The sequence below is a fragment of the Onychomys torridus genome, chromosome 8 (genome assembly GCF_903995425.1).
Source record: "Onychomys torridus chromosome 8, mOncTor1.1, whole genome shotgun sequence".
NCBI classification, from domain to species: Eukaryota; Metazoa; Chordata; class Mammalia; order Rodentia; family Cricetidae; genus Onychomys; species Onychomys torridus.
In genome coordinates this window covers 89,686,617-89,710,479 of record NC_050450.1, presented here as the reverse complement: position 1 = coordinate 89,710,479, position 23,863 = coordinate 89,686,617, and the positions used below count along the sequence as shown (strand labels likewise).

General features: G+C 45.9%; 1 protein-coding gene across 1 annotated transcript in view; it reads right to left on the bottom strand.

Annotated features, from left to right (window-relative positions):
* Positions 1 to 23,863, bottom strand: part of Dhx8 (DEAH-box helicase 8) — a 38,899-nt gene that overhangs the window by 12,798 nt on the left and 2,238 nt on the right. The window contains exons 2-17 of the mRNA XM_036195717.1: positions 19,886 to 19,971; positions 19,094 to 19,166; positions 18,650 to 18,735; positions 16,769 to 16,878; positions 16,008 to 16,409; positions 14,294 to 14,438; positions 14,002 to 14,205; positions 13,251 to 13,338; positions 10,287 to 10,384; positions 8,562 to 8,709; positions 5,367 to 5,548; positions 4,182 to 4,376; positions 3,711 to 3,896; positions 3,403 to 3,613; positions 2,118 to 2,299; positions 526 to 666 (exon numbers count right to left, since the gene is read on the bottom strand). Of these exons, the coding sequence (XP_036051610.1) occupies positions 526 to 666; positions 2,118 to 2,299; positions 3,403 to 3,613; positions 3,711 to 3,896; positions 4,182 to 4,376; positions 5,367 to 5,548; positions 8,562 to 8,709; positions 10,287 to 10,384; positions 13,251 to 13,338; positions 14,002 to 14,205; positions 14,294 to 14,438; positions 16,008 to 16,409; positions 16,769 to 16,878; positions 18,650 to 18,735; positions 19,094 to 19,166; positions 19,886 to 19,971 (2,537 nt within the window). The remainder of the gene's footprint in view (positions 1 to 525; positions 667 to 2,117; positions 2,300 to 3,402; positions 3,614 to 3,710; positions 3,897 to 4,181; positions 4,377 to 5,366; positions 5,549 to 8,561; positions 8,710 to 10,286; positions 10,385 to 13,250; positions 13,339 to 14,001; positions 14,206 to 14,293; positions 14,439 to 16,007; positions 16,410 to 16,768; positions 16,879 to 18,649; positions 18,736 to 19,093; positions 19,167 to 19,885; positions 19,972 to 23,863) is intronic.

The following is a 23,863-nucleotide window of genomic DNA, read 5'->3' as shown; positions in this document are numbered from 1 at the left end:
CCAAAAGATTACAAATACAGGGCTGGGATATAGCTCAATGGTAGAGTATTTGCCTAATGTATACAGGGCTAAATTTAATTTTTACACACACACACACACACACACACACACACACACACACACACACACACAGTGGCTAGCATACATCATATGAAGCCTTCCCTTATCCCACTAAGTTAGTCTTTGAGGACAATAAGGGTTAAAATACAGAACCAAGCTAAGTGTGGTGCCATATGCCTATTATTCCATAATGAGACAGAAGCAAGAGGGTCCTACATCTAAGGCTAGCTTAAGCTATACAGCAAGACCCTGTCTTTTTTTTTTCCCAAAAAAACAGGGTCTCTCTTGAAACTCCATATGTAGATCAAGCTGGTCTCGAACTTACAGAGATCCTGGCAAGGCCCTGTCTTGAAACAAATAGGGAAGGAAAGAAAGGAGGGAGGGAGAGGGACCCACCCAGAACTGTGAGTCCCAGAAAGACCTTGCCCGGGATTTTGAGAAAAGCTCATGATAGATGCAGCCAACCTGAGAAATCGGTGTCACCACAAGCTGGTCGATCCCTGTTTTAGAATTGTAAACTTTCTGCTTCACAAATCCCGGGTCAACCACATAGTAGATGCCGTCGATGGTCAGCGATGTCTCCGCGATGTTGGTGGCAATCACGACCTACAGATGAGAAGGACAAAGCCAGAGTGAGCTGAGGCTGAAACAGGTCTCACATTTCCCAGGGATCTGCTGCTATCCCCCTCTAGACACGTGACATTTAACCCCGGCTCAGGTTTCCAGTGTCCAGACAGGGAAGGAGCTTTCACCTGAAGGCTCTTTTGGAAGTGGGTGGTGCCTCAGAGGTGTAGAGCAGGAAAGCTAAGGCTGCTCAGAGCCAACCTCATTTGGTATAAATAGCTGTGTATCTCATTGTCTAGAGCAGATGATTACTATAATTTTAATCTTCTAGCTCCCTGGGAAAGCGCAGATTTCCTGGCGTCACATGTGCCACTACAAAATCAGGAGGAGGACTGCATCTTCTCTCCTTATTGTAAAATGAACGAGATTATGACTCTCTGCCTGGCTCTGCCACTGGTTTTCCACCCAGAGATTCAGCTCATAAAACACAAAATCATTGCTGGGAGGCACCAAAATGTCTCACATCATACCAGTATCTATTGGCCCTGAAAAGGATTTACCTGCCACAAAGCCACAAAGGCCCTGCTTAGAAATAATCCAACCTTGGAGCTAGAGAGATGGCTCAGCGGCTAAGAGCACCGGTTACTCTCCTAGAGGACCTGGGTTCAATTCCCAGCACCCACATGGTGGCTCACACCTGTCTGTAACTCCAGTTCCAAGGTTTCTGACAGCCTTACACAGACATAAATATAGTCAATATACCAATGAACATTAAAAAACAAATAAATAGTTTAAAAAAAAAGAAAGAAAGAACAATCCAACCAACAGGAACAGGACAGAGGAAGAACTCCCCGTCTGCCCCTCCCAAACCTGCTCCCGTGTTAGAACCACGTTCCACCCAGCTACGCAAGGGAGAAGCATGGGAGTTTTTTCTCTCACTCCCCTCCACTCCTGACAGCACGTGTGCCCTCCACCTATCTCCACTGTAGGACTACACTCAGAGAAAGACACCCCAGTAAACCGGTAAACAAATGTTCACGGCAGAAGCACTCATGGTATATCCCAAAGTGGAAATAACCTCATGTCTATCAACTAATGAACAATATACAAAATATAATCATGCAGGGTCTAGCAGGATGGCTCAGTGGGTAGCCACCTGCCACCAAGCCTGATGACCTGAATGATGGTGGAAGGACAGACCTGATTCCTGCAAACTGTCCTCTGACCCAACACACGTGTCATGACGTGCACATGCCACCATGTCCAGCTGTAAAATCAATTATTCTCATTTAAAAATGATAAACTAAGACACGGGGATAGCTCAGTTGGTAAAGTACTTGTCTTAAGAGTCTGAAAACCTGAGTTTAATACCCAGAACCCACACAAAAGTGCTGGGCATGGTGGCATGTGCTTGTAAGCCCACCACCAGGGAGGCTGCAGACCCCACGTGACTTCCGAGTATTCAGAACAACCTCCTTTTAGCCCCATGTTACCTTTCTGCTGCCAGGAGGAGCTGGATCAAAGATTCGGGTCTGCATCTCACTGGGAAGGGCAGAGTACACTGGCAAGATGATTAACTCGGGGACGTCAGGGCCCAGCGACTTCATTCTCTCATACAGGATCTCACAAGCAGTATCGATTTCTTCCTGACCAGTCAAGAAAACCAAGATATCACCTAGGAAGAGAACGAAGCATCACTTACTGTCTCTGGGGTGGGGTAGGGTGAGGAGGTGGGGGTTGGGAGGGTAGGGGGAGTTACTGTTTCTTCTGTGGCGGAAGGTAGACTTTAGGGTCTTGGGCATGTCTGCCACTGAGCCACATTCCCGCCCTCTTCTCACTTTTAAAAGTTTTGAGACAAGGTCTCACTCAGTTGTCCAGGCAGACCTTGAATTTGAGATCTCTCTGCATAGCTGGCTAGCTGGGATTACGAGCCTGCAAGTGGGCTTGGCTCTGTTTTATTCTGAACTAGAGTTGAAGCATGTTGTCCAGGCTGGCCCCAAGCCTCTAGCTCAAGCAATCCTCCTGTTTTAGCTCTTGATAGCTGGACCCACAGGTACAAACCACCAGACTCCACCTGTGTGTGAACGGCCACAGCGACACCAACAGCATCGCTGCTGTACAGACAGAAAGTACACACTCACACTATGAACTCTAAAAACCAAGAAGGCTACGAAGAAAAACCCTGTCTCAATTAAAAAAAAAAGGGGGGGGGGGGGGGGGCTGGGGAGATGGCTCAGAGGTTAAGAGCACTGCCTGTTCTTCCAGAGGTCCTGAGTTCAATTCCCAGCACCCACATGGTGGCTCACAACCATCTGTAATGAGATCTGGCTCCCTCTTCTGGCCTGCAGGCAGACATGCACAACACTGTATACATAATAAATAAACCAAGAGGTTATCACCCATCTACATTTAATTAAGTGCATGTAAACCTTGTATCATCTTTTTAACATTTCCACCACCATTCCAAATATGCATGCCTGAGACTTACTAAGAGAACTATATTTATGATGTGTTTCTCAGGGCTGGAGAGGTGGCTCAGCGGTTAAGAGCACTGACCGCTCTTCCAGAGATCCTGGGTTCAAATCCCAGCAACCACATGGCAGTTCACAACTGTCCGTAACTCCAAGATCCAAAACCCTCTTTCAGACATACATGCAGGCAAAGCACCAATGCACACAAGATAAAAAAAATTAAATAAAAAAAAAAAAAAAATGTTTTTCACAAGACTAGCTCACAGGAGGATTTTTGGCCTAAGACAAAAGCCTTCCACTCCCTCACCTGGTGGCTCTGTTAAATGGATCTGCATGACAGTAATCAGGCTGGCATCCAAATAGTCGGTCTCAGGCTCCTTTGTGTACAGAATTTCCACTGGATAGGTTCGACCGGGGATGGTGAAGATGGGTGCTTCATAGAAGTACTGAGAAAACTTCACTGCATCCAAGGTGGCTGAGGTCACAATCAGCTTCATGTCTTGTCGCTTTTGCACTGTCTAAAGGGAAATGTTAGGTGGCTTACTAAAAAAGACCGTGCAAAACGTCACACGGCACTCAAATCCTACTCCCAGAAACCAGGGTTTACCTACTTACCTTTTTCAACAATCCAAAGAGTACGTCTGTGTGAATGGTCCTCTCGTGTGCCTCGTCTAACATGATGATGGCATACTGAGTGAGGTCAGGGTCAATCAGGCACTCTCTCAGCAGCATGCCGTCTGTCATATACTTGATGACTGTTTCTGGGCTGGTGCAATCCTCAAATCGAATGGTGTAGCCCACCTACACAGGACAGAAGAAGATAACCTAAGAATGGAGTCCCTCTGTGAAATCATCAGACTGGACCTCATATTCCTAGTAGAGAGGAAATTAACCAAGTTCACAGTGGTTTCCTCTAGCAAAGACTGCCCTGCCCTGAACTTGACCCTGAATAACCTGATGACAATGAAAACTTCTCTCCTTTGGGAGAAATCTAAAAACACACTAATATTCTCATTTTATAGATTGGTATCTGGGCCTTTCTGTTTTTCTTCTGGAATTCACCCAGCAGCCTCTCCAACCACTTACCTCCTGACCAAGACAACAACCAAACTCCTCTGATACTCTTTTGGCCACGGACATGGCTGCCACTCTTCTGGGCTGGGTACACCCGATCTTGCCCCTTGAAGTGTAGCCTGCCTCTGCCAGGTACTGGGTGATCTGTGTGGTCTTCCCAGATCCTGTCTCTCCAATTACAATTAGGATCTGATTGTCATGCACAGCCTGAAAGCAGCACAATATAAACAGTTACTAAAATCAGCCACAGGGGCCAGAGAGATGGCTCAGCCATTAAGAGTATTGGCTGCTTGTAAAGGACCTGAGTTTGATTCCCGGCAGCCACATGGCACATCAGTAGTCCCAGTGCCCTTTTCTGACTTCTGCAGGCAACAGGCATGCACACCATACAGAGACATACAGGCAGGCAAAACACCAGGCAGGAAGGAAGAATTCTTTTGTGTTTGAGGCCAACCTAGGCTATACAGTAGGTTTTAGGTCAGCATGGGATATGGTATGAGAAGATGTCTCAAAAAAAATCACAAGGAAGGACTGGGAGAATGTTTACCAGCTTGATCCCTAGTACTATGTGGTGGTACATGCCCATAATTCCAGAACTAAGGCAGGAATATCAGTAGTTCAAAGTCATCCTCAGAAAGTTTGAGGCCAGATGGAAAATACATGAAAGCCCATCTTTAAAAAAATATTTCAAAGGCAGGTGTGGTGGTTCACACCTGTAATCATAGCATTGGGAAGGCTGAGGTAAGAAGATGGATCATCATTATTTCAAGACTAGCCTGGGATACAGAAAGAGTTTCTGGTCCGCCTGTGCCAGCTAGAATGAAGCCATGCCTAAAAAAATAAAATAAGGAGCCTGTGAGACAGCTTGGTGGCTTATGGCTCTTTGACACAAGCTTGAGTTTGAACCAATGTTAAAGGTAGGAGAAATCCAACCTACAAAATGTCCTCTGACCCCCACACATGCCTTCAGGCATGTGCCCAGCCCCTACATCATACACACACATACATAAGAACACACACACACACACACACACACACACACACACGCACACACACACACACACACACACACACACACACACACACACACACACACACAATGAGGAGACTGGGGTTGTAGCTTAGCAGAACAGTGCTTGGCCAGATTCAAGCTCCAGCACCCCAACATACAGCCCACCTAGAAACACCACACCACACCTGCACCAGCTGCTCCTTCAGTTTGTAGATGGGCAGGCTCTCCCTTTGCTCAAGGATTGACATCTGGGTCTTCTTCCCATAAGACGCTTTGTTGCCCCCAAAGGCATGCTTCTTCCACTCAGGAATGTCGTTGGGCATCATCCCAATGCCCCTCATGTTGGCAGCGATCTGCCTGCCCTCCGCTGGAAAGGAAAGCAAACTTGAGTGCTGGCCTCAAGCTACTGCTACATGCGTTCTTTCCAAGAGCTAGCTCAAGGCTTTCTAATATCCCAAAGCTGTGACCCATCACCAACAACTTTACATTCCAGCACTCCCAGAGAAACCTCTGCCCCCTTTCGCCTTCCCTTCACACCACTACCTGCTCTCTCGGGCTGGAGGTCATACAGTGTGTGGTGTCTTGGGGGCTTTCACCTGCTTTAATGTTTTCAAGGTTAACCCCAAAATTTGTAGCTTGAACTGAGAGTGAAAGAATAAGCAAGATAAAGAAAATTCTGGGCACTCTCTCAAAAATGCAAAAATGTTATAAATTTGATGGCAAAACACCCATAAAAATATATTCCAGTCTCAGGGGCAGGAGAGATGGCTCATTGTGGGTGGTCACAACCACCTGTAACCAACACCAGGGGGGTCCAGCACCTCTAGCTCTGTGGGTTCAGACCCACACACAGACACATAACTTAAAATAATAAAAATAAACATTTAAATTCATATATATGTAAGTTTGAGACATGGCCACATAGTAAGACCCCCTCTTAAAACACCACATATGCAGCCAGGCGGTGGTTGCAAACGTGTTTAATCCCAGTACTCAGGAGGCAGAGCCAGGCGGATCTCTGTGGATTCGAGGCCAGCCTGGTCTACAGAGTGAGTTCCAGGAAAGGCTCCAAAGCTACACAGAGAAACCCTGTCTTAAAGGAAAACAAAAACAAAACCAAAAAAAAAAAAAAAAAAAAAAAAGCAGATCAGTGAGCTCTGAAAGAAGCCAAAGGAGTGCCACGGGAGTCTTTTACTAGAGGGTACCAAAGGCCAGAAGTCTCACGAGTCACCCGTCTCTGCCTGCCTAGTGCTGAGATTACAAGCACACACCACCATGCCCGGCTTCATTAACATGGCTCCAGGGCTTGAACTAAGTCCAAGTACTGGCAAGGCAAACACTTTACATCGCCCTGGCTCTAGAAGGTTTTTTTTATTATGAAAAGAAAAATAGAAGAATATTTCTAGCCCTTTAACGCTAACCCACCTGTTCTATCCATCTAAACTGTTGTCTAAGCTAACATAATGCCCCCAAATTCTGTCTATACAGCACAGATCCCTCTTCCCAGCATTCCTGATCCTCAACTGAGGTGTCTTCTGGCTACCTGAGACACAAGTCCATCACACTTTCCCCACAAACCTGTTTCTCGTGAGTCTCTTATCCCAAAGGTACCATCACTCACTCGGGGCTCCCATCAGACCTGGAGCTATGTGGCCACTCCTACTTCCCCATGCCTGTTCAACAAGCTATGCTTCTCAGATACATTCCTCTTCTCTGACAGCACCATGTTCAGGCCATCATCCTCTCCTCTCACTACCATAAAAGCTGGCTACTCCACCTGAAGCATCTGCTCCTGCCCTCTCCAACTCCTCCTGCAGAGCCCTTTGATGATTTTTTAGGAATTCAACACTTTTATATTCTATGATGCACTTAGGATTAGCCCAGATACCTAATACCATCTACAAAGCCCTGGCCTGCCAATCCTGCTTCATCCCTTGCCAGCAGAACAACACACTAGTGCATCCACACAGACTTCCTCAAGTTTAGTCTACTGCAAAGCTGTTACCACAGGCTACTATTCCCTTGCCTTCACATACTCTACAAAACCCTATAAAAGATCAGGTTCTAGCCAGTCATGGCAGCTCAAACCTGCAATCCCAATACAAAGAAGGCTAAAGCAGGAGGACTGTTGCAAATCTAGGGCTAGCCTGAGCTACGCAGTAAGTTTAAAGCCAGCCAGAACTACACAATGAAACTCAGGGCTGGAGAGATAGGCAGTGGTTAGGGGCACTGACTGCTATTGCAGAAGACCCAAGTTGGGCTTCCAGCACCCATCTGGTGGCTCACAATCATCTGTAACTCTAGTCTAAGTGGATCCAAAGCCTTCTTCTGACCTCCAGGGGCACCAGGCACACACAAGGTGCACAGAGATAACATTCAGGCACAACACCTATACACAAAACAAAACAAAACAGGGGCTGCAAAGATGGCTGCTCAGACATCAGGAGCATTCACTGCTCTTGTAGAAGACCCAAGTTCAACCCCTGGCACCCATATTAGGTGCTTATAACTGCCTGTAACTCTAATTCCAGGAGATCTGTTGCCCCCTTCTGGCCTCCAAGGGCACCTGTATGCACATGGCATGCGTATATACATTCAAACACACATATACATAAAATACTATACTATGTTTTGGTTCTCTGTTGTTTTTGAGACTGGATCAAATACAGCCCAGATTGTCCCAAGGTAGCTGAAGTTGGCTTTGGAACTGCCACCCCCCCCCCCCCCCCCCGAGTTTTTCTGTGTAGCCCTGTCTGTCCTGGAACTTGCTTGCTCTGTAGACCAGGCTGTAGAACTCAAGAGAGATCCCCTACCTCTGCCTCCCAAGTGCTGGGATTGTAAGCATGGGCAACCTCATCTATGTCATATTATACTCTTTCTTCCCCCAGTGCTGGGAATTGATCCTAGAGCTTCATGCACGCTAGGCAAACAGCCTAACACTGAGCTACATCTCCAGCCTTTACACTGCACTATCTTAGAATAAAAGTTTTAAGAAGAAAAACTCAGCCTGATGATGTGACCAAGGTCACTGAAACACCTATTTTAAACAACTGTTTAAAAACTAAAGCAGGGACGGGCAGTGGTGGCGCACGCCTTTAATCCCAGCACTGGGAGGCAGAGCCAGGTGGATCTCTGTGAGTTTGAGGCCAGCCTGGTCTACAGAGTTAGATCCAGGGAGAAACACTGTCTCGAAAAGCCACAAAAATGAATAAACAAACAAACAAACAAACAAACAAATAGATGATGATCTAAGACTAGGCTCCAATGTAAAAGAGAAACCGAGGCTAACCTTTCACTCTGTGTCTGCAGTACCAATTGTTTTATATATAGACAAAGCCTCCGATTTATTTTTAAAAGAGGTCCACACTCCAGAGCCTTACCATCAGGCAGGGGATCAACCCAGTGTTTGTTGAGTCCCATGGGTATAGAGTCCATCTCAGCTTCCCTCTGGGCCTGCTTCAGTTCCCGCCTTTCCTTGGCCAGGGCACTCTGCATCATGGCTGCTTGGGAGAGTGAGCCATCTGGGTTCTAAAGCAACAGAGGAAGAAGGAGTGTGTTTGTGCACTGAGCACCTAGGAAAAAGTGGGTGGTTAGCTCAGCCCGGTGCTCTTCACCTTTAACCCCAGCACTTGGGAGACAGAGGCAGGTAGATCTCTGAGTTTGAGGGCAGATTGGTTTACATAGGGCGTTTCAGACCAACCAAGGCAACATGACTGAGACTCTGCCTAAGAATAGAGGAAAGGGCAGATGGTTGAACTACGGACATTTCAAATCGGGAGAAGGAATAAAGTTCACATCAATGTCTCAGGCTACATGAAAGAAATGGATCATCTGTAACACATACAAATAAAATTAAAAGTCAGTGAAAGAATGTTTAGCTTGAGGAGGAGGACCCTTAGGGAATGAGGGACAATGCTACTTTTAAATGTATAAAGGACAGAAGAACAGTCGGGAACAAGGTACTGTGTAGACAGCTATGATCCTAGAACTCCAGAGGCTGAGGAGGAGTATCCTGGGAGTTTGTGGCCATCCTTGGCTACATAATGAGTACCAAGCTAGCCAAGGTTATGTAGTGAGACCTTGACTCAAAAACAAAAGAAAATCCATGAAAAAAGAGAGGAATACTGGGGAGATGTCTCAGGGAGTAAAACACAGGCCCCACAAGTGTGAGCATCTGAGTTCAGATCTCCAGGGCCCACACAAACCAGGCATAGCAGTGTATATCTTTGCAATCCTAGCATTTCTACAATGAAATCCCAAAGTTCAAGGGTCAGCTAGCCTGGTGTACTCATTAAAAACAAGGTGGAAGATAAGGACTATTGCCTCAAGTTGTCATTAAATTTCCATATGTGAACTGTAATACAGCCACATGCCTGTACTCACACACATAAATGTGCATACATGCAAACATGGGAGGGAGGCATGGGGGGGTGGGATGGGGGAGGTGGAAAAATTTTCAGTATAACCCTAAGAACTAAAATTCAGACCAATGAGTGTTTCAAACAGAATTAATGATCAGATTCATCACATGCTTCCTTACAGGTTAGTGAACTCCCAATCACTAACAATGCAAGCAGCCGAGACCTCTGACAGACTGTAATAATGGATCACAGCTGGATGTGGGCTCACATCTATAATCCTACACTTGGGAGGCAGAGGCAAGTAGAGATCTGAAAGTTCCAGACCAACCTGGGCTACATAGTTAAGGCCTTTTCTCAAAGAACAACCAAACAAACCACCGTTAGGAGCATTATATGGGCTTGCTGTGCTGGCAGACCTTCCAGATAATCTTTTCCCACACCAAAATGTTTGAGGATTCTGGTTTGTATTCTTGCAGCTCTGCCCTCCAGCACACCAAAGATGCAAGCCCTAAGTCCTCAACAAAGCAACATGACAGAGTAAGCTCTTCTATTTACCTCTGCTTTCTCTCAAAATACGGTAATGTAAGCAGACGAAGGTGAGACAGGAAAGCAACAGAGCCCAGCCCTCTCCATATACGAGATGGAGACCCTGGGTACCACTCAGACAGCCTGAGTCCTGCTTATGCTGGCACTATCACGGAAACAAGCTGGGGTGTTTCCAGGTGAAAAGCCCATTCTTCTTACCTTAACAATCTTGATGGGGCTCATGTCCATGCTTTGCTTGGTGTGCCCTCTCAGGAATGGAGGCTCCTCCTCAACCAGCTCAATTTCAAGATCTTCATCTAGAAGTCCACCCAAACATCAGCCATAAATAAGACAGAAATGACCAGTTAGTTTCATTAAAACAATTCAGGGCTGGGGAGATGGCTCAGTGGTTAAGAGCACTGGCTGCTCTTCCAGAGGACCTGGGTTCAATTCCCAGTACCTACATGGCAGCTCACAACTGTAACTCCAAGATCTGACACCCTCACACAGACATACATGCAGGCAAAATATCAATGCACATAAAAAAAAAAACAACCAACAACAACAACCAAAACACACGAATGAATGCACACAAGCTTGCACACACACATTCATACACAAAAATAGCTCCCCTAGCCTGGCAGGACAACTCCATGTGTAATGTCACTTGGTGTTCTGAGTTTGATCCCCAGGAACCCACATGGTAAAAGGACAAACCAACTATAGCAAGATGTTCTGTCTGTCTTCCACATATGGGCCACGGCACACATGTATGTGCATACACAAATACATATATACATACACGTGCACACAAAACAAATAAGCAAATGTCTTTTCTTTTTTTTTTTTTTTTTTGGAACTTAATTTAGCTTCCCAGGTGAAAAAGGTGTCAGTCAGTACAAGTGAAATTCTACCTCCAGGCCCCGCAGCTCCAGTCCAAGAACTGGTTAGAACTGCTTTCCAAAGAAGCCAAGCCGGTGAGAGAATACTGTACTGATAGTCTAGATGGTATTAAGACATTTGCCACCCAACTTCATTATAGAACAATTTCTTTTCCTATTTCAGAGACAGTCTCACCAAGTAGCCCAGGCTGGCCTCAAACCTGTAATGGTCCTGCCTCAGCCTTGACTACTAAGGTAACAACTGTGCACCATCACGATCTACCTTTTCTACATATTTAAAAATAAAAGGTCTTACACATGCACTAACAGGCCAATTTAGGAACCTCATAATAATCTTACTCATAAAGATAAAAAGCGGCTGTAGGGGCTGCAGAGATAGCTCAGAGGTTAAGAACACTGACTGCTCTTCCAGAAGTCCTGAGTTCAATTCCCAGCAACCACCTGGTGGCTCACAACCATCTGTCATAAGATCTGGCGCCCTCTTCTGTGTACATAATGAATAAATAAATCTTTAAAAAAAAAAAAAAAAAAAAAAGCAGCTGTAGCTCAGTGATAGTACCTGCATGTATGCAAGGCCAAATCCATCCCTAGGACCACCAAGAAAAAAGTATATGAAGATGAAAAGCCAGGCGTGGTAGCATACGCCTATAAATCCCAGCACTCGAAAGCAGAAGCAGGAGGATCAGCAGTTGAAGGTCATACTTGGCCACATAGTGAATTACAGGCCAGCCTGGGCTACATGAAACTATTTCTCAAAAAAACAAACAGGGGTTGGGGGTTTAGCAGTGGTAGAGTGCTTGCCTAGCAAGCACAAGGCCCTGGGTTCGATCCTCAAGTCATAAATAAATAAATAAATAGATAGGGGTAGAGAGATGGCTCAGCAGTTAAGAGCACTAACTGCTCTTCCAGAGGACCTGGGTTCAGTTCCCAGGGCAGCTCACACCTGTCTGTAACTCCAGGATCTGACAATCTCACACAGACATGCATGCTGGCAAAATATCAGTGCACATAATAACAACCACAACACACACAATCACACACAATCCTAGAAACTAAATGTATATATGCATCTAAAGTAAAGTAGAAAAGTTGGGTATTCTGGCACATGGCTGTAATCTCAGCACTAGAGGGGCTGAAACAGGAGGATCAAGAGTCCCAAGTCGCCAGGCAGTGGAGGCGCACGCCTTTTATCCCCAGCACCTGGTGGAACTCTGAGTTTGAGGCCAGCCTGGGCTACAAAGGACTACACAGTGAAACCCTGCCACAAAAAAAACAGTTGGGGATTTAGCTCAGTGGTAGAGCGCTTGCCTAGCAAACGCAAGGCCCTGGGTTCGGTCCTCAGCTCAAAAAAACAAAAACGCCCATACACCGGGCGGTGGTGGCGCATGCCTGTAATCCCAGCACTTGGGAGACAGAGGCAAGCGGATCTTTGTGAGTTCGAGGCCAGCCTGGTCTACCAAGCGAGATCCAGGAAAAGCGCAAAGCTACACAGAGAAACCCTGTCTCGAAAAACAAAAACAAACAAACAAAAGAAAATAAACAAACAAACAAAAAACCACACACACACACACACACATATTAAAAAAAATCCACACAAAAAAGAGTCCAGTCTAGCCTAGACTACATAATGAGATCCCATGCAAAAAAAAAAAAGTAAAATGTCTGAATAACAAATTTATATGCAAATTACTCCAAGGCAATGAACCAAACGAACTGTAACTCAAGTGTCAACCTAGATAAACACTGAGGGGCTGGAGAGTGGCTCGGCAGTTAAGAGCACTTGTTTCTCTTGCAGAGAAATAGATATACAGGTTCGATTCCAGCACCGCATGGCAACCCACAACACTGTAACTCCAGTTTCAGGAAATCTGATTTCTGGCCCTCTGCTGGCCTCCTCAAACACTGCACCTCTAGTCTCAGCAGGTGGCAGGTGGATCTTCGTGGGTTCAAGGCCAGCCTGATCTACCTATCAAGTTCTACAACAGCCAGAGCTACACAATAGAAAGACTCTGCCTCAAAATAATAAATAACAAAATTTCTTAAATCTTTTCAAAAATATTTTTTAAAAAAGGTACTGGATCCAAACAAAGTAGAATGAATTCCACAGGTATACTGGTTATCTAAACATGGGCTTCTGTCTATCCAGAGGTGAGTGGTGAGCCCCAGGAAACAAGTGACGAATACCCACTCAGTTAAACTACAAACAGCCCACTCCAGTGACAGATTTGACAATCCTCCTCCCAGGCCCGCCTCCAGCTAATGCAAGCGGCAGACTGACTACCTTCTTCATCATCCACCTTGGGGAGAATGCCGGTCTCTTCATCGAAGTCTGGAAACTCTTCCTTGGAAAGCACGTTGGCAGCAATCATCTAGTGAAGAGCAGAAGGCGGCATCTGTAACTAAGATCTGCACTAGGAGCAAGACTCTGTCCCAGTGCTAACTCCAGGGATCTCACACAAGGAAACCAATCTGTCTTCTCCTGGAACCCAGCATGTCAGGTCAAGAAAGAGACACACATCCCATCCCCAGGGAACAGCACAACATGGTCCTAAGGCATGGGCTGGGGGTATCGTCCCCAGGAAGGGTTACCAGGCCTTCCCTTATTGCCACAGCACCCAGCACACCCTGATCACGTGGCACGTAGCCCTACAGTTTCATGTCTGACACTGTCTCTCCTCCACTGGACAGTGAGTTCCCTAAGGGCAGGAACTATGAAATACTGTCTTTGCTGAGCTAGTGTTACACGGGGCTTGACACACCATCGTTCTAAAGCTCACGAGAACGAGGAAAATAACAACGAAGTCAAAATTACAATCTGCACAGGCTAGGTAGCACTAAGTTTCAACTCTGTTCACTTTGCTGATCCCACACTGCCACCACTGGCCCTGGTGGACAGATTAAGGGCACTGAGGGTACTAGGTGCAATAACTTGGCTCACACAACTACTAAGTGGACAGAAGCCACCACAGGCTGCTAGTCTAGGCCCACACTCCTACCCACCGTGCTACATGCTGAACGCCTCTGAGCCCCACCTGTTTGATCTCCCACTTCTCCGGGTCAGAGATCCGGGTGAGTCGCTTGCGCTCCAGCGAGTCATCCTCTACCTCAGGCGCACTGACGAGGGAGAGGTGGGTGGGTCTGTCAGGGTTCCGCAGTGACGTCTCCTCGTTGGTCTCCCCAACAAGATTTCGGCGTCGGTTTGGGTTTAGATCCTCTCCTGATTCTTGATCCACATCCTAGGGCACAATAACAAGGGTGCTGTTCATGTGCTGTCTCAACACACCCTAGGCCATCGGCTGTGGAAACAGACTAGACATCACCCACCTTCATGCTCAGGCTGGTCTTGGTCCCAGTGAAGGACAGTACTTTGACCTTCACCCTCTGGCCTTTGCTCACAACATCAGCCACATTGGCCACTCGGCCTTCCCGTCGGAGCTCAGAGATGTGCACCAGGCCTTCCCACCGCTTCCTGAGAGAAAGTCAGACACTTCTGGAATGTGCCAAAAGGAACCTTTCCCCTAATGACTTCTACTCCTGCTGGGACTGCACAAAACAGTCTTCACAGACTGAGACCTTTGCCCTAGGAGGCAAGGTGGGAAGATGGTGAACTGCAGTCCAGCTGGGCTGCACAGCAAGTCTGAGGCTCCATGCACTGTTTACAACGGTGGGACTCTGTCTAAAAACAAGGGAGCTGGCCCGGCAGGTGAAGTGCCCACGGCACAATCGTGAGGACCTGAGTCTGGACCCAGCACCACATAACAAAGCCAGACCGGTGCGGTAACACATGCCGTTCAACCCAGCAGAGGATCGCTGTGAGTTCCAGGGTAGCCAGGACTACATGACACACTGTCTCAAAAGCAAAAGAAGAGAACAGACGCCACAGTGCATGCCTGTAACCCCAGCACGGGGAGGCAGCAACAGGAGGACCCCAGTGCTTGCTGGCAGACCAGGCTAGCCTAATCAGCACCCCAGGAGTGGTGAGAGACCCTGTCTCAAAAGCTAAGGTAAAAGCTGGGTGTGGTGGTACACACCTTTAATACCATCTCTCAAGAGGCAGAGGCCAGAGGATCTCAAGTTCAAGGTCAGCCTGGTCTACAGGGATATCCTTTCAGGATAGCCAAGGCTACAGAGAAACTGTCTCCAAAAACCAAAACAAACAAATAAACAGAGTGCAACTGTGGAAGACATCCAACATCAACACATGGCTTCCGTGTGTACCCTCATATACAGGCACACACACCTTCACACATGAACATGCACACATGCATATAACACACAAATAAGAAAGGAAGGAAGGAAGGAAGGAAGGAAGGAAGGAAGGAAGGAAGGAAGGAAGGAAGGAAGGAAGGAAGGAAAGAGGAGGAAGGAAGGAAGGAAGGAAGGAAGGAAGGAAGGAAGGAAGGAAAGAAGAGGAAGGAAGGAAGGAAGGAAGGAAAGGAGGAAGGGGCTTAAGCTCACAAAGCAGCACCAAGAAGCTGGTCAAACAATAAAACAGTGTTAGCATTACAACTCTCCAGAAGAGGACACTGACTGAGAGGGAAGGAGACATCAAGTCTCCACTGTCACAACCAGCAGAGGGCAGATCTCCCGAGCTCAGAGGAAGGGATAAAAGCTCTGGGACATTTCAAAATCAACAAAGAATCTAAGGCTAAGAATGTGGCAGGGAACTTGCCTAGTATACTCAAGGCCCTAAGTTCAAAGCACAGCACCACAAAAAAACACAACCCCAAAATCAACAAAAAGGCTGGACACTGTGGCACACACCTCTAATCCCAGCAACTGGGAGGCAGAGACAGGTGGATCTCTGTGAGTTCGAGGACAGCCTGGTCTACATAGAGAATTCTAAGTCAGCTAGGGCAGATAGACTCTATCTCAAAAATAAAATATATTTTAAAAAATAACAAAAAGTAAAACTTTGCAAGAACCCCTGAATACCTGAATGACTAAAGTGTAACAGTTCACAGTTTCTTAGAATACAAACACAAAGCAGTAAGAGACGTTTTGCCATCACTGACATGAAAGAGTACCCAACCGTTACCTTAGGCCCTCCAGCTGCACAAAGCACCCAAACTGCATGATGCTGGTCACTTTGCCATTGTAGATGTCCCCAATGGCAGGCTCTTCAGGGGGAGGGCGGTCCACATGCTTATCCCGCCATCTGTCCAGATTCCTCTCCCCATACTTTTCCCGATCCTTTCGATCTTTGAAGGGACTCTGACTTCTGCTCCTGGACCGATATCTTGACTTCCCCTTAGTCCTCTCCCGGGTCCTGGAATGTGACCGGGAGCGGGATCGATGTCTCCGCTTATGGTCTCTGTCTCTATCTCGCTCTCTGTCTCTGTCTCGGTCTCTATCTCGCTCTCGGTCCCTGTCTCGGTCCCTGTCCCGGTCTCTGTCGCGGTCTCGGCTCCGACTCCTCTTCTTCTTCTTTGTCCTGTCCCTAATAAATCAACAAGTACCTGTTTGAAAAATAAATCAACCCAGTTTCATCTCTGCATCCCCAAGCACCCAGCACAGTGCCACTATGTGTAAGCTCGGCCCTCTAACTGCTGAACTGGAGGGGAGTTTCACGACCACCACACCCCCACAGGCCAGTAAACTCAGGCCACAGGCAGAGTTGGCCTCCCTCAGCTCCCATTTCTAACTTCGGAATACCTTTGTGGCATGGAACAATGAAAACCCAATCTAGTACACAGCCAGTCAAGAATCCACACACTCGTCCCGGGGTTTGCTTAATAGGTCCATGAACTCCAACTGTCATAGTATACAAACGAACAGGACAGGGACACAAGGCTATACCTGTGTTCAGTGTCTCTTTGTTTCTCTTGGCCTGCTGCACTGGGCATTAAAGCTTCCAGCTCTTTCAAAACATCCACAGCGACTTTCACGTCTTCCTCATCCAACATGGTCTGCAAGGTCAGAGACCAACGAAGTAATGAGAAGAAAAAACTCGGCCCACTGTCACATCACGAACCTGCGGAGGTCAGTTCTCTCCTTCCCACATGATGTGGGCCCTGGGATCAAACTCGGGGTGTCAGGTGTGGTGGCAAGCACCTTTACCCTGGGATCAAACTCGGGGTGTCAGGTGTGGTGGGGAGCACCTTTACCCACTGAGTCATCTCTCCGGCTCCAGACATCAGAACTTTAAAAATCAACAGTCTCCCTGCGTTCCCTTCCTCGCTTCCCCGTTTCATTACTTTCCATAGTTCTTACTGCTCTCTGCTGTGACACACACTATTGACCCTCCGTACCGACAACATCCTGGACTTAGTCAATTGTGTATTTACAGGTTTCCTTGACCCCCTAAGCAATATGGCCCAGCAACTACTTACATAGTGCTTCCACTGTACTGGGTAATCTGGCAATGATGTAAAGCATGTGAGAGGATGCATGTATGCTATATGCAAATATATGCCTGAAGAACTTGAGTTATCAGATCTTGGTGCCTGGGAGTTCTGGAACCAACCCCCTGTAGATATTAGGGTACACTGACACCCATTTGTTTACTGCCCATCTCTTTCCCACTAGGCAAGCTACTTACATGCTAATTTCCTATTCTCCCTCCCAAAAATAGCATATAATTTGCAAAAGGACAGAAAATCTTATCTGTTCTCTTTATTGTTACTTAACCTGGTACTTAAGAGTAGTGCTTCACACACAGCAGATATGATGAACCAGCCTGCCTCCATCTTGGGCTTGAAAGCCATCTTATAGTAAAGACAAACCAGGTTCATTCCTGTTTATGATTAAATCTATTTCTCAAGGACTGGGTTACGTCCCACCTGTAACCTTAACTACAAATGGTTCTGTACTGCCTGTTCCAGGAATGCCAAACATGTCTTTGTTTCAAAAAACTGTTATGACTACCTTGCAACAGTACCTTTGTTTCAGGGAGTTGTTATGACCACCTTGTTATGTTCTGCTTCTGTAACCCCATCTATTTGCCTGCCAAATCCCCCATTTGGAAACCCCCAACCCATGAACTATAAAACCTTATCTTCTCCATGTCCAATGCTGATCTCTTGAATTTTGCCTTAGGGACAGGCAGCCCATGTACACCAATTAAAAGGATTGCTTTAATTAATTTGGCCATGATTTAGGTCGTGGTCTTTCTCCTCAAATCTCTGAGATTAACAGGTACTCAGTAAATTCTTTCTAAAATGGACTTTTTTTTTTTTTTTTTTTTTTGAAACAATCTCTTTAGGTAGCCCTGGCTGTCCTGGAACTTGATATGTAAACCAGGCTACCTTTGGACTCAGAGATCCACCTGCCTCTGCCTCCCAAATACTAGAATTAAAGGGATTCACCAGCACATCTAGCCTAAAATGAAAATTTTTTGTTTGAGCTGAGTGAGGATTGAACCCAGGGCCTTGCGCTTGGTAGCAAGTGCTCTACCACTGAGCTAAATCCCCACCGAAATTTTTACAAATGAAAACATTCCAATAACTACATCTTTTAATATGTAATTCTAATTTTATACCCTGGGCATCTTGGCCAGAATCTTAAGTCATTTCATATCCCTCACCACTGCTTCCCCGAGCCCCCAAGCTCATTGCCCTTGAGTACCATTCTTGGAAAAACATCATACAATGGACAAAATTAAAATTCATACAGTCACTAAGGAGATGAGAATGGACAAAGCACACACGAGGACAGACATTCCCCAGATAGCATCCGTACCCGAACTGAAGGGTTGTCTGGCTGGCAAAGGACAGGGAAGAGTTCCTTCAGCTTCTCCTTTTCAGTTTTGGGTTTAACAACTGGATCTTAGTTCATTAAGGAGCATGAAAGGGTTAAAAAAAGATATATTAATATTATTACCGGGTTAATAAAATAACTTCAACTTTAGAGTTGTATCAAGTGAAAACCAAATAGTATTTTGCTACATATTAATCACATAACTACTAGAAACAATTTAATTATCTGACTCTAAGGCTATAAAAGCCTCAACAAGCTCTGTGCCCATGAAGGAAGGGAGGGAGCAGGTCAGTCCTCAACTGAATGTCTCAGAATCTAACTAGAGCATTCCTTTGCTTAGCAACAGCTGAAAGCAAGGTGCAGTTTACAGGGTGGTCACCATCCAGACCCTTCTGGAGACTCAGCTCAGCTGGGAGCGCTGCTTACCTTTGCTAGTAGAAGGCTTTGCTGGAGGACGCATGGTCTGTATAAGACGCAACAGGTTGCTAATAAGAGAATCCTTTGAAGAAAAGAAGTACAAGACAGACCAAGTCAGCTCTGGATCAGTGACTGAATCTTACAAGGAAGGCAAAGGATGTGCTGCAGGGAAGTGTGCTCATGCACTTGAACTGAGCTGGCTAAAGCAAGAAAGCATGGAAGGCCACCCTGGGAAGCTACGGTAATAACTTAAACCGGTGGTTCTCAACCTGGGGGTGCAACCCCTTTGGGATCAAACAGCCCCTTCACAGGGGTCACCTAAGACCATCAGAAAACACAGATATTTATATTGCAATTCATAGCAGTAGCAATATTATGGTTATAAAGTAGCAATGAAAATAATTTTATGGCTGGGGGAGTCACTACAACATGAGGAACTGTATTAAAGGATCACAGAATTAGGGAGGTTGAGAATCATTGGCTTAGACCATGCCCAGGGACCATTTTATTTCCCATCTTTTAAAACTGCCTCCAAAACCTAGACTCTTGTTCCTGACTTCCTGATTCACAGAACAAGAATGTAAACATCCTCAGAGACTTAATGATGGAAATTCTCCTAGGAAAGCATCATTGGAAATCTGGCTCTCTCACCAGTATGGTACATTACACATTTGATGGCTTATTTAATTGGTATGTACAAACTGTCTCCTTCCTACTTGAAAATCCTTTAGTCCTATCAAAATATAAATCCAGTAGCAATATCAAAACAAAAAGAAAAAAAAAATCTTCAGATATACATACTGTGAATTCTGCACCATTTTTGACCAGGGAAGCCTTAAAAGTATCAAAGGTGGTATTTTTCTCAGCAAGACTGATCACAAATTCAGCTGTAAATGAAAAAAAAATTAAAGGAATTAAAAACGGGAACTCCATCCAGAAATTGTTTTAAGTATATTAAAAAAAAATAATCAGATTACCCAAATGTCTTAAAAACTACAATCTACTTGGAGCAAAGGAAAAAAAAAAAACAAAACCTATTTTTTTAATGGTTTATTTTATGTGTATAGCTGCTGTGGTTTGAAAGAAAATGGCCCCCAAAGGGAGTCGTACTATTAAGAGATGTGACTTTGTTAGAGTACATATAGTCTTGCTGGAGGAAGTGTGTCACTGTGGAGGTGGGCTTTGAGATCTCAAATGCTCAAGATAACACCCAGTGTCTCAATTCACTTCCTGTTACCTGTGCAAGATGTAGGACTCTCAGCTACCTCTCCAGCACCATGTCTGCCTGCATGCCACCATGTCCCACCATAATGATAATGGACTGAACCTCTGAACTGTAAGCCACCCAATAAAATGTTTTCCTTTATAAGAGGTGGTCATGCTGTCTCTTCACAGTAATAGAAACCCTAACTTGCCGGGCAGTGGTGGCGCACGCCTTTAATCCCAGCACTTGGGAGGCAGAGGCAGGCGGATCTCTGTGAGTTCGAGGCCAGCCTGGTCTACCAAGTGAGTTCCAGGAAAAAGGCGCAAAGCTACCCAGAGAAACCCTGTCTCGAAAAAAAAAAAAAAAAAGGAAAAAGAAAAAGAAAGAAACCCTAACTAAGACAGGTGTTTTGCCTGCATGTATGTCTGTATACCACACTCACTCCTGGTGCCTGCAGAAGCCAGAAGAGGGTGCTGATCCTGTGTGACTGGAGTTACAGATGGGGTGAGCCACCATATGGGTGTGGTGTCAGGACTCTAACTCAGGTCCTCTGAAGAGCAGGCCTGCTCTTAACTGCTGAGCCGTCTCTCCAGCCCCAGGAAACTATTTTTATTTAGTTTTTGAAGCTCAAGAAAAATGTATTTAGTGTTTGGGAGCAAACAATAGGACAGGCAAGCTGAAATTCCTGGCAGCTGCTAGGGGGGTTGAGGAAAGGCAGGCCTTTTAGTTTAGGCACGGGGGCTAGAGAAACAGTGAGGAAGTCCAGAGCACCAGGAAAAGCAGACTGAAAATAAGATAAGGAGAAGAAACAGCAAAAGCATGCTTGTACCAGGCCACAGATGTGAGTTCAGGACCACCCATTCCAAGTTCTTATGTCCCAAGACGAAGGACTGCATCAGGGATAGACACTGAAATAAAGACAGTGAATGAAGAGGAAGAGGAAGGCTGGAGAGATGGCCTAGCAGTCATGAGCACTGGCTGCTCTTCCAGAGGACCTGGATTCAGTTCTCAGCACTTAATTAGAGGCTCACAGCTGTCTCTAAGTTTCAAGGGGTCCAAACCCTCTCCTGACTTCTACAGGCACTACACAAAGTGGTGCACAACATAGATGCAGGCAAAACACACACACGCACCGAAAAATAAATAAAAAAGGAAACCATATAGGCATGCCTTTAATCCCAGCAGGGAAAGACAGACTGATCTCTGAGTCTGAGTCCAGCCTGGTCTTTGCTATATAGTGAGTTCTAGGCCAGCCAGGGCTATAGAGTGGGATGCTGCCATGGGACGCTACCTTAAAAGACGGAAGGAAGGAAGGAAGGAAGGAAGGAAGGAAGGAAGGAACGAACGAACGAAGGAAGGAAGGAAAGAAGGAACGAACGAACGAACGAACGAACGAACAAACGAACAAACAAACGAACGAACACTCCTGGGAGTGCAAGTGGACTAGTGGGCAAGAAAAAAGCCCCAAAGGAGGAAAGTGTAAATGGCTGAGATGAGATTGCTCATGTATGTTCTGGTGGGTTTTATAAATGAAGACATTACTCCAAATGTTCAACTAAGCTCTAGAATGCATATAAACTAGGAAAAGATTTGTCCCAGACAGTACATACATACCCTCTCACCATAAAGCTAGAACTATGCACACTGCCACACAGTTTCTGAAGGGGCAACATATGAAAAACACAAGCCCATGTACACACACACACACACACGCACACGCACACACACGCACACACACACACACACTTTCTAGAAGGTCAGACCCAATCTATACAAAAGAAGTCAGCTAGCTATTACTAGATGATACAATCTTCAGCTGAGTAAGTGTGGAGGTTTGAATGAGAAGGCCTCCATAGGCTCATATGTTTGACTCCTTGGTTCCCAGTTAGTGGAACTCTTTGGGAAGGATTAGGAGGTGTGGTCTTGTTGGAGGAGGTGTGTCATGGGTGGTGCTGGGGGGGGGGTTCAAAAGCCCATGCCAGGAATACTGTGTATGTGTGTGTTGTCTTTCTGTCTGCCTGTAAATCAGGATGTGGATGTGAGCTCTCAGCTACTTCTCCAGCATCATACCTGCCTACAACCACACTCCCTGTGGTTTCAAAGGTTAGGACCCTTTGAAACTATAAGCAAGCCCCCAATCAAACACTTTATTTTATAAGAGTTACCTTGGGCCGGCATGGTGGTACACACCTTTAATCCCAGCACTCAGGAGGCAGAGCCAGGTGGATCTCTGTGAGTTCGAGGCCAGCCTGGTCTACAGAGCGAGATCCAGGACAGGCACCAAAACTACACAGAGAAACCTTGTCTCAGGGGAAAAAAAAAAAAAAAAGTTACCTTATGGTATCTCTTCACAGCAATAAAATGGTACCTAAGAAATATCTACATGTGGCTTGGGGATTTAGCTCAGTGGTAGAGTGCTTGCCTAACAAGCACAAGGCCCTGGGTTCGATCCTCAGCTCCACAAAAAAAGAAGAAGAAGAAGAAATATCTATATGTATGCAGATACTCTTAGAGGCCAGAAGGCATCAGATTTCCTGAAGCTGCAGTTATAGGTGATTATGAGCCATCCAATGTGAGTGCTGGGGACTGAATTCAAGTTCCCCATAAAAGCAGTGAGTGTTCTTAACCAATGAGCCCTATCTCCAGGAAGTAAAAATTTTAAATTAAAAAAAAAAAAAAGATCAGCATTGGGGCTGAAGAGATGGCTCAACAATTAGACAGTACATCCTCTGCTTGCAAAAGACCTCATTTCAGTTCCCAGCACCCACATCAGGAGGCTCACAACTGCTCATAATTCCAGTTCTAGGGGGAATCCAAGCATACAATACATAGTTAGAAATAAATCTTTGAAAAAATGTACTAACATGTATTTATTGTACATGTTTTTGAGACAGAGTCACCCCTGATTCACATACTCACCCAAGCTACCCTCCGATTCTCTATGTATGACTCTGGAATTACTAGTCCTCCAGCCTCCACATCCCCAGGCCTGAGACTACAGGTGCCTGCCCAGCTGCCAGACAAGGTTTCTCCATGTAGTTTTGGAGCCTGTCCTCGATCTTGCTCTGTAGACCAGGCTGGCCTCAAACTCACAGAGATCCGCCTGGTTCTGCCTCCACAACCCAGCACTGCCATTAACTTTTGATGACATTCAGAAAAAGCCAAATACCACCCAACTATATGGGCAGAGTTTACAAATAACTGCAAGTTAATAAGAATGCCTATAGTTGCCGGGCGGTGGTGGTCGCACGCCTTTAATCCCAGCTCTCAGGAGGCAGAGACAGGTGGATCTGTTTGAGCTCGAGGCCAGCCTGGTCTACAAATCGAGTTTCAGGATAGGCAGAGCTGTTATACAGAGAAACCCTGTCTCGGGGGGGGGGGGGGGGGTGCCTATAGTTAACATATTTTGAAGCTTGTCTGTCAAGCACTGTTACTTCCAATATTTTTATAACAACCTAAGTAGGCTGTTGCTATTGTCTTGATGTTTGAAATAGCATCCTACACAATAATTGATGAAGCCAGGGCTGGAACCCAGGCAATACTGACTTCAACCAAGTTCTTTAGAGAAAGGTAGA